Source organism: Podarcis pityusensis (assembly GCF_964106645.2).
Source record: "Podarcis pityusensis genome assembly, chromosome: 6".
Lineage (NCBI taxonomy): Eukaryota > Metazoa > Chordata > Lepidosauria > Squamata > Lacertidae > Podarcis > Podarcis pityusensis.
This window is the reverse complement of record NC_138030.1, coordinates 96,139,011-96,155,768: the sequence shown is the minus strand read 5'-3', so window position 1 is coordinate 96,155,768 and position 16,758 is coordinate 96,139,011. Positions and strand designations below refer to the sequence as shown.

The 16,758-nt window shown below is 45.2% G+C and overlaps 2 protein-coding genes across 3 annotated transcripts in view; both read right to left on the bottom strand.

Moving 5' to 3' along the window:
• Positions 1-231: 231 nt before the first annotated feature.
• Positions 232-10,041, bottom strand: MYOC (myocilin). Its single transcript, XM_081012248.1, has 3 exons — positions 6,816-10,041; positions 4,644-4,772; positions 232-2,975 (listed from the first exon to the last, which is right to left on the bottom strand). The coding sequence occupies exons 1-3, from the start codon at positions 7,375-7,377 to the stop codon at positions 2,191-2,193; spliced, it is 1,476 nt and encodes a 491-aa protein (XP_080868374.1). The 5' UTR covers positions 7,378-10,041; the 3' UTR covers positions 232-2,190.
• Positions 10,042-14,480: 4,439 nt separating this feature from the next.
• VAMP4 (vesicle associated membrane protein 4) overlaps positions 14,481-16,758 on the bottom strand; it is a 29,461-nt gene continuing 27,183 nt past the window's right edge. For both annotated transcript variants that reach the window (XM_081012373.1, XM_081012372.1), the window contains exon 8: positions 14,481-16,234. In XM_081012373.1, coding sequence (XP_080868499.1) covers positions 16,206-16,234 — 29 coding nt within the window. In that variant the 3' untranslated portion in view covers positions 14,481-16,205. The remainder of the gene's footprint in view (positions 16,235-16,758) is intronic.

The window sequence follows — 16,758 nt, the reverse complement described above, 5'->3', positions numbered from 1 at the left end:
CTGCTTCTTTCAAAACCTGTGATGTGGCACAAAGAAGACAACATTCCTGTCCTCATAGGGACACTTCGTTAAGTCAAATGCAGGACAGCAGCACAGTATCAAGAGAGTGGCAAGCAGGCTTTACAGTGCACACTGTTGACATATGGCATGTGCCAAATGTGTGCAGCCCTCCAAGCGTGTAGGTTCGTGGCAGTGCATCTTGTGCTGGAAGAAATACAGTCGGACTCCAACTTTTCACTCAGTTCCGTCCTTTACTGACAGGTCCAAAGCATTAAGGCAGTTTCACTATATACATAAAGTACAGGCTTCCACCAGATCCCTAGCAGGCTTCAAATGCAAAGCATACATACAGCACAGAGTTCAGTGATTTGTCTGTCCTTTTGCTTGGTCTCTATATGTTCAGATGCCTCTTAGGATATCACCACCAAATTTGACGCAATAGTTACCAAGGTGGGATGTCAGACTACGTCATTATTTGGATGCTAGGCATGACTTTGAATGAAGATGGCAAACCAAAACATCACTTTGGCATGACTTGGCACATTTTTTGACATAGGTTCAACTGGCACTCTAGATATCATTGCCAAACTAAGCATGAGGGTTCCTGAGGTTGGGGTGGGGGTGTCTCTGTTGATGTCTGGATGCCAAGAGCCATTTTGAATTAATATGGCAGGCTGAAATGTGAGTTTGGTGTGACTTCACCCAATTTTTGTTGTGATGGGTCTCAAACCACAAATTGCACTATTCATTTAAAAAGAACCTTTTTTTGTTGTTTCTAAGAAGTCCCAGGCAGTGCCAGGCACACCCCATTAGTTTTTTTGGGAAAGGGCTGTATAGCAAATAGAGTGCCTCAAGAAACATTGCAGAAAAGAAATGACTGCACCGATAAGACTGGTTGGAGGGTTAATTGTTTATTGACTTCCATACAGGAGTCTCCTGCTGCTGCAACCAGCTCCCTTCACCCCTGGTATCCTAGAACACGCAGAGCAATGAAACAGGCAGAGGAGAGGTGTCGTGGTGCGCAGATGCAGCCTGACATTGTGTGGGAAAGACCCTGGAGATGAGAAGTCCTAGTGGGCACTGGGAAGGCAGGGACCTTCAGTCCTCGCAACTGACCTCCTCGAAAGAGTTGCCGAGGCCACTGGGCAAGAGCTGTGGTTTGTTTCCTTCACTGGCCTCAGATGATTTATTGTTTTGTTGCTGACCTCTTCCTGTCTCCAGCCCTGACCATCAGGGATGATGGGAGCTGCATGTCCAAAAACATCTAGATGGTCACAGGTTCCCCAGTCTCAACAGACCTTGCAAACCCAAATGGAATTTAGACTGCAAGGCAGGGACTGCTCTGAATTTTTATTCACTTACTGCACTTCTTAGATTTATAATTCTGACAAATTCTACTCCTCTGAAATGTCTCTCAATTGCTTTTACTACACCAGTACACTGGACCCCTGTTTGTTTCTAACACACACAGAAAACTTCAACCTGGAACTTTGACCTGCCAGGAGGAAGCAGATTAAGACAAGCTTCAGGCAAAAAGAAGTGGGCGAGAAAGGGTTAAGCAGCCCCTTCCCCACCACAAAGTGGTGCTAAGTTCTCTGCAGTGAAGAGGCAGCCACCAGGCTGTTATAGGCAAGCTGGGCTTTACAATGAAGCCAAATATAATAACGGCAACTTTACACTTATATAATGAATGAACCATTGTCAGGTCCACAGAAGAGAGCGAAAGAGATTACTTCAGTCCTGCTTGTCAACCAACAGTGCTGAATCCTATGGCCAGGCTAAGCAGAGAGCTCCAGAGGCAATGGGTCTGTGTCATTTTGAAGGCTGCATGCATTTGTGCTCCAGGTCTAATTAGGAAAGACTACACTGTGCAGAGACATTTGGAGCAAATGGCAGTGGCTGCCCATCAAGGGCAGTGAACTGGGGTACAATCCATGGGAGGTTCTCCTTCCTAAACTCCACTGAAATGAATAGCAGCTGCACAAGAGCACAGCCACTAAGCACAGGGGTGAGCTTGCACAAAGCTCCTGCTCCCTCAGTAGAGCTTGGTCAGGAGAACTTTGGCATGATTTGTGTGCCCCATATTGTAACTAGTCAAAGTCATGGTGGCTATGTGGACTTCCTGCTCCAGGCTTCCCTTGGAAATGAGCCTTGCTGGCAGGTGGCCTCTTCCCACTCTCTCCAAGCAGATCACATCTTGGAAAGCTTGATATCATAGGCAACCATATTGAAGTTGTCCCAAGCCAAGAGTTTTCTTTCTGTGGGATTGTAATCTACCATGCTGCTGTATCTGTAGCGGTTCTCAAAGCGGATGTTCAGTGGTGCACTCGTTCCTGTCTTAGTGGAGTAGATGAAATTCACAGTGGCCTCAGGGGATGAGTAGCTGCTGATGGTGTACAAGGAGCCACAAATCATGAAGGCGTTTGCCACTGACTGCTTGCGGATGTTGGTTTCCCATGTTTGTTCAATCTCTATGGTCTCTGGGTCCAGTTTAGAAAGCACAATGGCCCCCTTTACCTTTTCAGTGCTGTAAATTACCCACAGCCCCATCTCATCAACTGCAAAGTCAATGTCTGTATATCCACCCCATGAGTAGGGAAACTGTCCGTGGTAGCCGGCATTGGGTAACTCCTTTTGGATCGTAATAACTTCTGTCTTCAGGTCATATTTTGCCATTATTCTAGACTTGCGCATCTGAAAGTAGAGGGAACCCCGATAAACAACAGCTCCAGTGCTCTCCATAGATCGGGGCAGCACATGTACTTTGGAAGGGTGGCCTTTGGTGAACTGATCCACACTGTTGTACTCAAAGACTTGGCGGACATCTGAACCAACGGTATCAACTCTCCAAGTTGTCTCTCGGCTGTAGGGAGAGATGGGTTCTGGGTCCCTCATCCACACGCCATACTTGCCAGCAATGGTCTCTGCCCTGCGGAAGGTCACTGGTTCACCAACTGATATGAGCACTCCACAGCCTGTTCCAGGAAATAAGTAAGCCAGTTACTTCACCCTACGGCAGAATTTGAACTTGAGATTGGGGGGGGGAGGGGGACTACTCTTCAAATATGCTATTTTACCGTGTGCCCCAATCCAAAGGCATTTTATACATTTGTTTGCTTGCTTCATAAAATCTATACAGCACTTGATTGTAAAAAATCAAAAATCAAGGAAGCTTACAACCCTGCTTTAAATCATACAAAAGTTAAAACACTAAAACAGATTAAAATTACCTCAACTTTCTAAGCATCTGAGCAGGCTTCTCTAAGAGGAATGTTGTAGGAAGGGGGTTCCAAAGTGCAGGTGCTGCCACCCTCAACAATCACATTCTTACCAATGGGGAAGAGGTGCTACGTGTCAGTTCCACTGATGGAAGCCGTCAAGTGGGAGCATGTGGGGGAAGTTAATCTCGTAGGCAAACTGCTCCCTTAGCATTCAAGGGCTTTATATGCTAATAAGACCTTGAACTTGGCCCAGCAGCAAATCGGTAGCCAGGGCAGAGCTGTGAGCCTGCTGGGTGTTATGCTGACAAGGCCTCACTCCTCTTGGTAATTGGGCTGAAGAATTCTGCCCCAACTGTAGCTTGGGGGCCAGACCCACAAAGAGAGCATTTTGCCAACCTCTGGCTGTGCCTCTGTACCAGACGGCATCCACAGGTGATCACTCTGACTTGGAAGGCAGTCATCTTTTTACCAGTGGAGAGCATGAATGGATGTCTATAGTTGCCTTAGACCAACCTGGGTGGGTTATCTATTAAATGGCTTAATATTTCAAGAATCTCCATGTTTAAACATCATTAAAACAAATACTGGTTTAAAAAATATATATATATTCTACTTTCACGGCCAGCAGCTGTCCAAGGCCTCTTTCTCATTCCTGCTACTTAAAAATGTATGCAAAAGGCTGGATATAAATTCCCCCAAAATACAAAAAATAATAATTAGAGAGTTGGGAAAGGCTGAATCTGGGAATTTCTGCCTCTTGCCGCTGATTATTCTACTTAGCAATGGGATAGAGAATGAGGAATAAGAGATAAGTTCCCCTAGGTTTTGAAACTGCATGAGAAAGCTGTGTCTCAAAATCAAAACCTTTTCATTTTAAAAGTTCTGAATAAATTTGTAGTGGTGTCAGTTGGAGGTGGCTGCCTCTAATTTAGTGAATATCCTTCAATTTTGCTTCCACTTCCCCCACAAAAAATGGTTTGGGACTTTGTATATCAGCTTTCTTGTTCTTGTTCTTAAATGGGTGTAACATTTCAACATTTCGTTCTGATGAAGAATAGCCATAATTATTTTCTGGCTATGTGTTCTCCAACTTTCTATGGAGACTCAAAATAGATGTTCACTCTGATTTTGGGTTCCATGTAGTGTTCCACACACAGGCCAGGTTTGTTTATAAAGGAAGGAAACAGGTAATATATGGGAGTCTGGCAGTCAGAGGTGGTTTTTCAGGACTAGCTGGCACTTCTGAAGGGGCAAACTGACAAGGGGAGTTTCACTTTGGACTGGTGGAAAGCTGGCTGAAAGGGAGGCTGTCCCAAGCAAGGTGTTTTGGGCGAGATTCTTTCACCAGTGCTACAAAGATGGGCAGGAGCCAGCATTGAGCAAAGCAAGGGAAACCAGCCCCTGCCCAAGAGAGCTATGTACCTGATTCTTCCCCCTCTGCGCTGGGGAGGCCAGGCGAGGGGCTTCCCTGAAAGAGGCGGGATGCAGGAACCTCCACCAGCTCCGATTTGAGCTCTTGGTAGTCCAGAGTGTCTGTGTTCCCCTTGGACTCTGCAGAGGAAAGCAGGGAAGGAGAGGGCAAGAAGAAAAATTAACACCCTGAAGGCCAAGGGGACGGAAAGGAGGAGTCTGCCATGAAGGAGCTTTGAAACAAAGGCTTTCCTGATGATAACATTGCGTGTAAAGAATATAGGAAACGAAGAGAAAATTTAGGGGAGCAGCCCCCCTCCAGCTATAGGCCTACAGGGCTGGGGAGGAGAGGAGAGAGAAGGGAAGAGAAGTTCTCTGAGCAGTCAAAAGTCCTTGTGGGTCACTGAAGTTATTCAAGGGGAGATTAAATTATGTCAGCTATTTACTGAACATTGCTTCTGATTTGTGAGGCATTGAATCAAACAAGTGGTGTCCTACCACTTTCCTTGGCCAGATTCATTTAAAGCAGTCTTTCTCCACTTTAAAGGGACGAGCAGTGGATTCAAGAAACCAATTTATTTCTTACCGCCAAGGTAAGAAAAAGGAGAGGTGAAGCCTTGCTGCTTCCTGAAATGTGGAAGCTCAGAAAGGCCACTTGGTGTTGATGAAATTTTAAGCTTGTGTCCAATATAGCATTAATTTTTTTGTTAGTGCATAAATCCTTGCACCCATATAGTGAGGGCATTGGATACCAGCCACACTCCAAATGTGCTCAGATGTACTTCATCTCTCTCTCTCTCTCTCTCTCTCTCTCTCTCTCTCTCTCTCTCTCTCTCTCTCTTTTCTGCTAGGAATAAATCCCTTATTAGAGATTTCATTCATTTTTTACTTCAATTAAACAAAATCAGCAGCGGTTGAAGTTCCAGTGGTTTCATTGTCATTTCAGTTATCCCCTCACCCCGAATAATAATAAAAATAGAAGTGTAGCACTGGAAGGGATCACGAGGGTCATCTAGTCTAACCCCCGGCAATGCGGGCTCAAACCCACGACCCTGAAATTAAGAGTCTCATTGAGCTATCTGCTCTTCTGGAAACTACCCCCAGAACCAAACAAAAAGGCTAGCTGGGCCTCTCTTTTCTTTCTGTAGTCATTGGCAGGTCTCCTAATCTCAGGTACCCTTTCTCTAAGGAGACATAATCTTTTTGGCCCGACCCCCCACTACCTTGATGGAAACTGTTGCTCATGAGTAGCATAATTATTTTCCAGCTTGCTGACTGATATGTCCTGAAATGCTAATGATGCTCTACTTTTGCTCCGGAGGCATCCCACTCTAAAAATATTCCCTGACAGACACCAGATCCCAGTTTCTATATTCATTCCACCCCCACCCCCACCCCCCTATTTCTGCCACCCTGTGATAGGGGCAACGGTGCAAAGGCCTGTAAAAAGCCCAGCCTTGTGCTAAGTGGGTCTGTGCTAAGCAAACCTGGAAAGAGGCCCGTGAGAACCATTTAGCCTCATTCAGATACCTTCTTGAGGTCACCCATGGATTACTCCACCACTGGGGGAACATGACTCAATGGGACAGGCCTTTCTGCCAAGCACAAGGCATTTAGCAGCACCAACAGGGTGACACACTGCTTGCAGGAAGCCTTTAATGCCTGGGGCTGCTGCTATTCCATTCGTGAGATGGGAATGTTCATTGATGCTCCCTGGCATTTCGTCTGTTGAAAGAAGTGGAGACAAGTGGGAAGGGCATGGCCCTGTGCCAGGGACAGGCGAGAAGCACCTAGGCCCCACGATTTCTCACCTCTAAGTAACCATCACTCACATTTTGTATAGATGTCTGTCATTGCAGTAAACATACTCCATTCAGGACTAGACCAGGAGGTCTGACTGCAGAGGCTCAGGAAGAGTTGAGAAACAGATTGAACACAAAACAACATGCCATAAAAACCTCAGATGAAATGCGATTGAGGCTGGGCAGGCCTGGTCACCTCCCCTCCCCTCCCCTCCAGCTCACAAAATGGCATCCCACTGCAGTTGGGAAAGGTCAATTAAAATTACGAAGGGTTTGAAGCTTCCTTCCTTCCTATGAGGAAAGGCTAAAAGACATGCATTTTGATTTAGGAAAAAAGGGTGACTGAGCGGGGGGGGGGGGGCAGCTTTAATTTCTACAGTACCTTGAAGGGAGTCCCTGCTGGGTGCCTCTCCAGCCTGGGGACAGTGGCTGGCTCTCAGCCGCTCCACCTCCCGCATGGTGTTCTCCAACCTCCTTCCCAGCTCATTCCTCTCTTCCTCCAGCCACTTCTTATCTTCTTGCAAGTCAGACTTGTCTTGGAGCAGGTTGCTGATGGCGTACTCCAACCTGCTGACCTGTGTGTCCCTCTGGGCTTGTTCTCTCTTCAGACTCTCTACCTCTTTTTGAAGCAAACTCACCACAGAGAAGGAGGAACTCCTTGCTGCTTGGTTTCCATGCAGCTGGCTGACCAGGGTCTCCAGGAGACTGAGCCTTGCTTTGGAGGACTCCAGTTCCAGGCGCTGGCTGTTGCTTTCCCTCTGGAGATCCCTGATAATGGCCATCACTTCCCCAGGGTCAGTGCAGCTGGCTTCATTTGCACTGGGGACTGTGAAGGAATAGATGCATCTGCCATCCTGGTTGTTTGCTTTGTGGAGGCGTGCAGTGCTCCCAACTGCTTCCCATACCATCCAAGCTGAGAGCAACCAAGTCACCAGCTCCTTCATAGCTTCACTGCTGCCTCTTTAAGCCCACACAGCCTTCCTGAGAAGCAGTGTGCAAGTAGCATTCACCAGCTCTCACTCACTTGTTCTGAAACTGAGCTCCTAGTGACCTCAATTTTATACAGCTGAGAACCAGGGAGGTGCAGGAGAGGGTCGCTTTGGGCGGCGGCAGCAGCACAGACTTAATGGGAATCAACTCTCTTAAAGGGATCGTGTTTCATTTACGATTCCATGGGAATATGAACCCAGTGCCCATTCTTGGGATCCTTATCCTCAACACATACAAAATGCGTAGAGGCAGATCTGCCGCCCGTGTGTGTCTGCGGAGGGCATGGCTTTATGAGTCTGTGCATCCGGCAGTGGGGCAAGTTCAGGGTCAGGGAAGCAATTGCTCTGGAGCAGTGAAGTTTTAAAAGTTTGCCTGCCAAAGATAGTTGGGATTCTACACCATAAATATGCAACCATTAAACCATTTAGAAATGTGTTATTATGGAAATAAGTACTACAAAATATTATGTTAAGCGTTATGCCCACTCATGATTTAGTCTGGAATGTGAGGCACGGATGTTTTGTTCACTCACTCCTTACAGAGCCTAAGGGTATACACACATTATTGCCTCTCCACATCCAGTGTGCTCCCTCTTCTAGTTTTTGAAACTGCATACATATGATGTTAGCCACAATCCATATCCATCCTGTAGTTTCTTGAGGAAAATCTGCCTTTAGATGCATTTTTTCCTCAACCCAGCTACAATCCAACTAAATTTTTTTAGCTGCATTCACTTTGTACCTGAACCAGGTTTGAGACAGTCAGAGCAGATGACCGCTTCCTGACTAGGGGTGGGTTGCAGGGGAAGGGAAACCCAAAAGGTCTTATGTGTCAGCTGAAGAAGCCCTCACACCCCTCTCTGATGAGGACAGCACTGCAAAGTGCAGCGGGCAGGTGGGGGGGGGGGCAAAGGCTTTGCTGTATTTCAAGCTGCTGTTTGCATACCCTAAATTTCATTGTTTTCCAGGGTGTTTACACATCTTCCCATAAGTTAACTGTTCATCCCACATTTTTCAATGTACTTCCCTGCCACTTTGCAAACTGCAAAAAATTGTGGCTCCCCATCCCTGGTCATCCCATGGATTTATTGCACTAGGGTGACAGGCACTTAACTCACTTTAAATGTTCAAGTCTAAAGTTCCAACATGCACTTGAATCCCTCCTGCAAAATAGTGACAGTCTGAAGGCACTCTAAATATTGATATTCAGTGAAAGGAAGAATGTTCCTAAATTCTGTTCCTAAAGCCCATTGAGACTTAGGCTGTTGGCAGCTTTTCCCCTCCGCAGAGCTGGGGGACCTACTAGGAAGGTCCTCCCTTGGAGGCTGATGGATCCAGTGGGATTACAAATGGCTCTGGGACCTCTGGGACATCTGAATGTTTGCCCCTGAGCACTCTCACCAACTTTGTGGAGCCCGACTGGCCCCCTGGTATACTCCAGAGCTTAGGGCGAGGAAACAAGCTGGGAGACGGCTTGAATGCAAGGGGAGGAAAGATCCAAATGAATGCAACCAAACACTGGTAAGAGCTCATTATGGAGCCTCCCTAGTGGCAGTGAAGACAGCAAAATAGCCTCCATTGCATCCTCATCATGTCGTCCGGCAGAACTTTTTCAGACAGACACCCAGAGGAGGTGGCGGGACCAACAGTAGCTGATGTGAATTGTTTGCAAAACATTTTGGGGATAAAATTGCTTGCATCCACCAAGACCTTGACTCTGCTGTTATAGGAGATGAATCCCATGGGGTGTCCAGAGCAGTCTAGTCCTGTTGTGGTGGATGAGTTTCAGTTGGTAAGGCTCAACAATATGGACAAGGTGCTGGGATCAGTCAGAGCGACCACTTGCACTCCAGACCCTTGCCTCTCTTGGCTGATAAAAGCCAGCAGGGAAGGAACAGCTGGCTGGGCCAGGGAGGTGATCAATGCCTCTTTACGAGAGGGGTGCTCCCTGCCTGTTTGAAGGAGGCAGTGGTAAAACCACTCCTTAGGAAACCTTCCCTGGACTCAGAAAATCCAACTAACTACTGGCCAGTTGCTAATCTCCCTTTCCTGGGCAAGGTTCTGGAGTGAGTAGTCGCAGACCAGATCCAGGCGCTTTTGGAAGAAACTGATTTTCTAGATCTATTTCAGTTGGGGTTTAGGCCCGGTTTTGGCACAGAAACTGCTTTGGTCACCCTGTATGATGACCTCTGTCAAGACAGAGACAGGGGAAATGTGTTCCTGTTAATTCTCCTCAACCTCTCAGCGGCTTTTGATATCACTGACCATGGTATCCTTCTGGAGCAGCTGTCTGAGTTAGAGATGGGTTGGACCGCTTTGCAGTGGTTCTGGGCCTACTTGAATGGTCGTTCCCTGAGGGTCAGCCCTGTGGAACCTTCAACGTGGAGTTCCTCAGGGCTCAATCCTATCCCCTATGCTGTTCAACATCTACATGAAACTACTGGGTGGGGTTATTTGGAGATTTGGAGTGCATTGTCAGCAGAATGCTGATGACACTCAGCCCTACTTCTCCTTTACATCTGTGGGTGAGGCAGTGGAAATGCTGGACTTGATAATGGACTGGATGAGAACCAACACTGAAGCTCAATCCAGATCAGACTGAGGCACGGTTAGTGGGTGGTTCCCTAGACCGGATGGGCTGGAAGGCTGCCTGCTCTTGATGGGGTTACACTTCCTCTTAAGGAGCAGGTTTGTAGCTTGGGGGTTCTCATAGCTTAGATCCTTTTCTGTTGCTCGAGGCTCAGGTGGCCTCAGTGGCCTGGAGTGCCTTCCAACAGCTTTGGCTGGTGGCCCAGCTATGTCCTTATCTGGACAGGGATAGCCTAACTACTGTTGTCCATGCTCTGGTAACCTCAAGGTTAGATTACTGCAATGCGTTCTACGTAGGGCTGCCTCTGAATATTGTTCAAAAACTTCAGCTAGTGCAGAATTCAGTGGCCAGGTTGCTCATTGGAGCAAGATGGTTTGAGCATATTTCACTGATCCTGGTCCGACTGCACTGACTACCAATTAGTTTCCAGGCCCAATTCAAAGTGCTGGCTTTGACCTATAAAGCCTTAAACAGCTAAGACCACAATACCTCAAGGACTGCTTCTTTCCATATGAACCTACCCAGACCCCGAGATCATCTTCTGAGGCCCTTCTTTGTGTGCCTCCTCCTCAAGAGGTCCGGAGGGTGGCAACACAAGAACAGGCCTTCTCTGTAGTGGCTCCCCGTCTGTGGAATGCTCTCCCCAGGGAAGTTCACCTGGCACCTTCATTATATACCTTTAGGCACCAGGCAAAAACGTTCCTTTTTAACCTGACCTTTGGTTGATTTGATTGACATCCTATGCCCTTTTAAAATATCTCCGGGGTGTGTGTGTTATTGGGTTGTTTTTGTTTTTATTATATCTTTTGTGGTTTTATATTTTGATTTTGTTCTGTGAACTGCCCTGAGACCTCCAGGTACAGTGGTGCCCCGTAAGACGAATGCCTCGCAAGACGGAAAACCCGCTAGACGAAAGGGTTTTCCGTTTTGGAGGTGCTTCGCAAAACGAATTTCCTATGTGCTTGCTTCGCAAGACGAAAATGTCTTGCGAGTTCCTGCAGGTTTTTTTTCCTTTTTCCCTTTTTCCCAAGCCGCTAAACCGCTTATCAGCTGATGGCTAAGCCGCTTAACAGCTGATGGTAAGCCGCTTATCAGCTGATCGTTAAGCCGCTTATCAGCTTATCGTTAAGCCGCTTATCAGCTTATCGTTAAGCCGCTTATCAGCTTATCGTTAAGCCGCTTATCAGCTGATCCTTAAGCCGCTTATCAGCTGATCCTTAAGCTGCTTATCAGCTGATCCACTAAGCCTGCTAAGCCCTGTAGCACTAATCCGCTAAACTGCTAATGGGCTTGCTTCGCAAGACGAAAAAACCCGCAAGACGAAGAGACTCGCGGAACGGATTATTTTCGTCTTGCGAGGCACCACTGTATAGGGCAATATATAAATTCAACTATTATTATTATTAGTTCCCAATTCAAAATCTAGTTCCTGCTAACGTAAGGGCCCTGGACCCAGCGGGCCATGCAGTCAGGGGCCCAGTGTAACTACTGTACCTGCCAAGCCTCAAAGCTCTGGGGCCTGAGTTGCATCCTCAACTGAATGGAAGCTATTCAGGGATGTTGAATGCAAGGCCTGACATGCTTTATTCTGAGCCACTTGGAATTCCAGATATTTCCCTAGAAATCCCATCCATCCCAAAGGCTGCAGTCTGCTAGTCTACCACACTAACCTAAGATGCTGGTTTTGCCTTCTCCTATAACCTCCACACAGCTCCCTAACCAGACACTGCTTGCTACACGCCATGTAAATGATCACCTACACAACACACTCCATACGTGATGCACCAATGTTTTCAAGATTATCCACAAAAAATTAAAGTTCTTGCCACACTCACGTCACATCAGTAAATGGTATCACAGAAAGTTTATTGTTAATTTATAGCCAAACCTGCAAGTCCCCATTTGCTAAAATCAGTAGCAGAAACCAGACACTTCCAGGAATGACATCCAATAAATGAAAAGCTTCTCATTCTCTTTCTCTCACTCACTCATACACACACACTCACAAACATAATCTGCCATATATATATGATTGTATCTTTAGCAGCGTTTCACTGTTATCTTTTTGCTACTCAGTATTCTGATCACAAGAATACCAAATTATACAAATCACAGCAGTGCACAGAATAATCATTTATTATTTCTCTCTTTCCCTTTCAGAAATGGACAGGACTTGGCTGCTTTCACACCAGTCCTTTACTGGGGATATAATCTGCCACACAGCACTTGTCCAAGGCAAAGCAATGGCCGTGGCTCAGTGGCCAAGCTCATGCATGGAGCAGGTAGGAAGATCCAGGCTCAATCCCTGGAGGCCCCGGAAGGAAGGCTGGAAAGACCCGTGTCTGGAGACCTTGGAGGACTTCTGCCAGCCAGAGTGAACAACACTGGACACTATTCAGACTGATATGCTCCCATGGAGGGAGTGTCAACAGGCCACGGACTGGATTGCAATACTAATATGCCACTCTTTCCCAAAGAGGAAAAAGTAAAGAACCAAGGGCTTTTACATTTAGAGGGAACAATCTATGAGGGGTTTAGAGTAGCAGTGGGGAACTTTCAGTCCTAGGCCACATTTAGCCAGGCCCATCCTATCTTGGCCCACTAGGCTGTTTTCCCCAAACCTGCCCTACACCTGACATAACAGGCGGCATCAAGTGTGGGGACAGTGGAGAAGCAGCTGAATGGGCTGTGCAACCAACTTCCCCATGGAGAACTTGACCACACAGCCAGTCCCTGCAGAAAGCAGGGCTGAAGTCACCCCACACCAGCTGATAAAATTATATTATTATGCGGTGTGGAGAGTGTGAACAGCTTCACATTTTTAAAACAACTTTGTTACATCAGTTCTTAGTATAACTGAAAGTATAGCTCATTGACAGAAGACAAATTCAGAATGTAAAACCAGCTCCAAAAATAAATAATTACATAAACAACATTTTGCATTATTGTTATTTGCAGGCGTGTTAATCTCTCTATACTTATTGCCTGCAAAATACAGGGGCAATATTTCTTTTCTAGGATTTAGTATAGAGAACAAATTTCAGCTATAGAAACCCACAAAGAGGATCGATGTGCCTTCTCTTCTTTTTCTAACTTCTGTTCATCTGTACTATACTTGGGAAAACAGACTGTTGCCTGATTCCCTATGCACAATATGCACAATAATATACACAATATTATATGCACAATAGGAAGGATTTGAAACACTCCACTACTAATTACTGTTTCCTCTTCATAGTGAAATTATTTGCACAGTTGGCTTCAGAATTTCAATTTTAAAAAGCAGAAAGGTGACAAAGTCCTCAAGTTACAGTTGTGCTTGGAAGTTAATTCCACTTAAACCAGATTTTTTTTCTCAGTAGAAAGCCAGAATTGGGTCATGCTCTGCTGCCTGGAGACTGTACTACTTACGCCAAAATGGGTGGTTTTATTTCTTCTTCTTTTAAGACTGCAAGTACAAATTACCACTCAACAACAAGTGTTTCAAAGGCCAGTGGAAACAATGCTCCACCTTTTGTACAACTGTCCCAGCTTGAGTTGGCAGCTTTCCTGAAGCTCAGCCCCACGTGCAGGTGCCTTTGTGTGGGGCCTGGTGAATGGCATCAGAGGGCGGACCAAACGGCTAATGCTCTTAAGTCAAGCAGAAAATAGGCTGCCACCCAGGTCCTGAGATTTGTACTCCTTCCCCTTAAACAGTTTGCAATACTAACCTCTCTGCCAGGAAAGGCAAGAAGGTGGTCACATGGGAACAGGCCTTTTCAGTGGTGACTCCCCATTTTGAGAATGCTCTCTCCAGGTAAACATGCCTGGCAACATCACTGTTTTTAATGTCAGGCAAAAACCAGGCTTTGGGGCTTTATTTTTCTGCTATTTTTTTGTGGAGTGGGCTGAGCTGGATCTGCTCTTTTGTACATATTATCATTGCTTTCATTCTTGTTTCTACACTTGTTCCCAATGCTTGTTTCTAAAGTTGCTTGAAGTTCACCTTTGTGGAAAAGCAACTAATAAATATAACAATAGCTCTCCCAGAGAATTCTCACAAAACTGCAAATCTCTAGGTAGTGTAGAAGCCCCTGTGACAGCTCATTTTTGCAGAGCAGCCCGCAAGATACAAAAATCAAAAGGTAAAACGATTCCTTAGCCTAATTTCTTTTGGCGAAAAACTGTAAAAAATATAAAAATATTTTAACACCAATTGTTTTTAAAACTGAAGTTCCATGCACGCTTACTTGGAAAAAGGCGTTACTGAACTTAGTTGTGCTTAGTTCTGTGCTTAGGCTGCATAGGCACGCACAGACTCAACTTGCAGCAAACATTTGTTTAACAAAGGCTCTTCTTCAGCCAGCTAAAATGCAATCTGTAGCTTTTGCCTAGAAATGCAAATAATATTGAAAAGAAGTGTCACCACATAAAGAACCAGTCTCAAGTAGTTCCTCAAAGAGAAGGCATGGTTCTTTTCTTCACCCTGCTTTATTTCACGGGTATTCAGTCCCCTGGAATTCAAGCTAGTAATTTAAAATGTTGTATAAGTGCATTGTTGCAAAAAGGCTGCAGACTGAACAAAAAGCTCAATCTCCATACCTCACCTGTCTTAAAGTCAGAAGCCCTGCTTAGTCTGACCTTAGTTAAACCTAAGCTGCACTGTCCTAGGCAATGGTATCCCTCCCTTCTTGCTCCTGCACTAACTGATGACTCTGACTAACATTGGCAATGTATCATCATCTGCTGCCCTGATCTTGCATCTGGTGGGCTGAAGCCTGACCCAAGGGGGGCCACAACAGGAGCACCACCCCCACGCAAATACATGGCAAGAGATTAAGAAATGGGTCCTCAATTGCATGTTCGGGTTAAAAGTGGATTCTGGGTCTGGAAACATTGAACATACCAGGGCACCTGAGGGCAGCAGGCTAGTCTGTGGTGTGACACACACAGCGCCATCGCCACATCTTGCTGCTGCTCCCCACTGCCTTGCACCTGCATCATTGTCAGGGAGGTCCTAATACTACCAGGTAGGATGGGTGTGGGTGCATTTTATAATTAAGTAGTGTGCGTGTGTATGTGCATCTATATTATCTATATCTGTATCTGTATCTATATCTATTCAAATAAATAAATAAATAAATAAATAAATAAATAAATAAATACCCAGAGGAGTAGATGTGAACAGACACTTATTATGTTATAGTAACATAATTTATAACCTGTCTTTATGTAGTCATTTTGGTGCAGTTGTCCTGTGCCTAAAACGAAAAGAAAAACTTGAAGTCCCTGGAAGTCTCAAAGCTGCTCCTCACGTTTTGGTAAAAAGTCAGACCAGATGTAGGGTGAATGAAGTTTAAATGTGAACCTCCTCACATATTCTTAACCTGAACTTACTTGCATCTGACTAGCCAAGTATACTAACTAAGGTATAGGTAGGAGACTATTTTTTTTTCTAAAAATGGTTGAAACGTAAACAGCCTGACCCCTTTTTTTAAAAGGAGGCATGTAAACTTGCTTACTCTTAATTATTTGGCAGCAAAACACATGCATGGTTTGGGTTGCACTTGGACAGACCAAAAGGTGTCTCCTTTTCTTTTGTGTGTCTTCATTCAAGTAAACAGTGTTTCCTTTTCTTCAAAAATTTACTAGGAGCTACATAGTTACAGTTAAAAATAGTTTTTTTACTGGAATGCTTTTATGTCACATCCATAAGCAACAGCGAGAACATGGAGCTTCTGGGTCCCTTAACAAGTACAGAAAGTCTCCTTGCAAAATCGTGGTTTTTTAAATATGAGAAAGTGGCATCTTCACAGTTATTCATCTAAATATGTCTCTAAACAATGATATAGAGTTTATACACTGCATCCCTCCCTTATTCTTCCTCCATTGTCCTCTGTCAGAAGTAATAAGAAATTCTGTAAATTATAAATAACATCATTACCAGTTAGCAATAAGTATCTGACTCCAAACTGAGCTTCCTTCCAGGGAGCAACAATGGGGGGTTTGGATTAGATATTGACACTAGAATGAGTTCTTGGCGGAAAAGGATGATTTGCTGGATCCTCTGAATGCTCTTTCTGGAGCTAGTCTGGTGCCTCCAAGGGAGAAGGGGGGACACACCTCAAAGCTATATACATATTATGTTCCACAGAAGTCACACAGCTGCCTCCTATGCTGTCATCCTGAAGCCACCACAATATCCACCAGCAAGTCAAGTGTGGTATTTGAGGATGAGGAGAACTGTAAAAGACAGAAAAGAGGCATCTTTAAAAACACACACAAAATGAATTGTCAAGCAACCAGCTTGGGCTCTACATATTTAAGACTCTTGTCTCAGCCGTGACCCAGCACCAATCTCAATCCACAACACCCTTCTAAGAATGCCATTTGTGCAACAAATGTATCACTGACGCCTGGGTGGGTGAGAAAGGGGCTTTGATTGATGGACTATATGGAATTGGCGGAAATGACTGGCAGAATCCATGACCAGGGAGAAGAGTCGGTGGAAGAAGATTGGAAGAAATTTAAAGACTATTTACAGAAATATTGCAAAATTAATGAATGTTAGAATGATGTTGGATTGAAGTTAAGTGGTTTCTAGCTGTATAGGTACAAAAGAATATGGAAAAAATGGTTTTTAATATGTAAAAATTTAATGTTATAATATATCAAGATTAAAGATTAGGATTAAAAAGGAGGGAAAGGAATTGTTGGATTAACAAATTGAATTGGAATACAAAAGAGGGAGGTATGAGGAGGTCCGG

Excerpts from the sequence above, each read along its gene's own strand:
- MYOC (XM_081012248.1), bottom strand. The coding sequence starts at position 7,377 with ATGAAGGAGCTGGTGACTTGGTTGCTCTCAGCTTGGATGGTATGGGAA. Across the intron at positions 4,773-6,815 it reads CAGCAGGGACTCCCTTCAAG|AGTCCAAGGGGAACACAGAC; the intron begins GTACTGTAGAAA and ends TTTCCTCTGCAG. Across the intron at positions 2,976-4,643 it reads CGCAGAGGGGGAAGAATCAG|GCTGTGGAGTGCTCATATCA; the intron begins GTACATAGCTCT and ends TTCCTGGAACAG.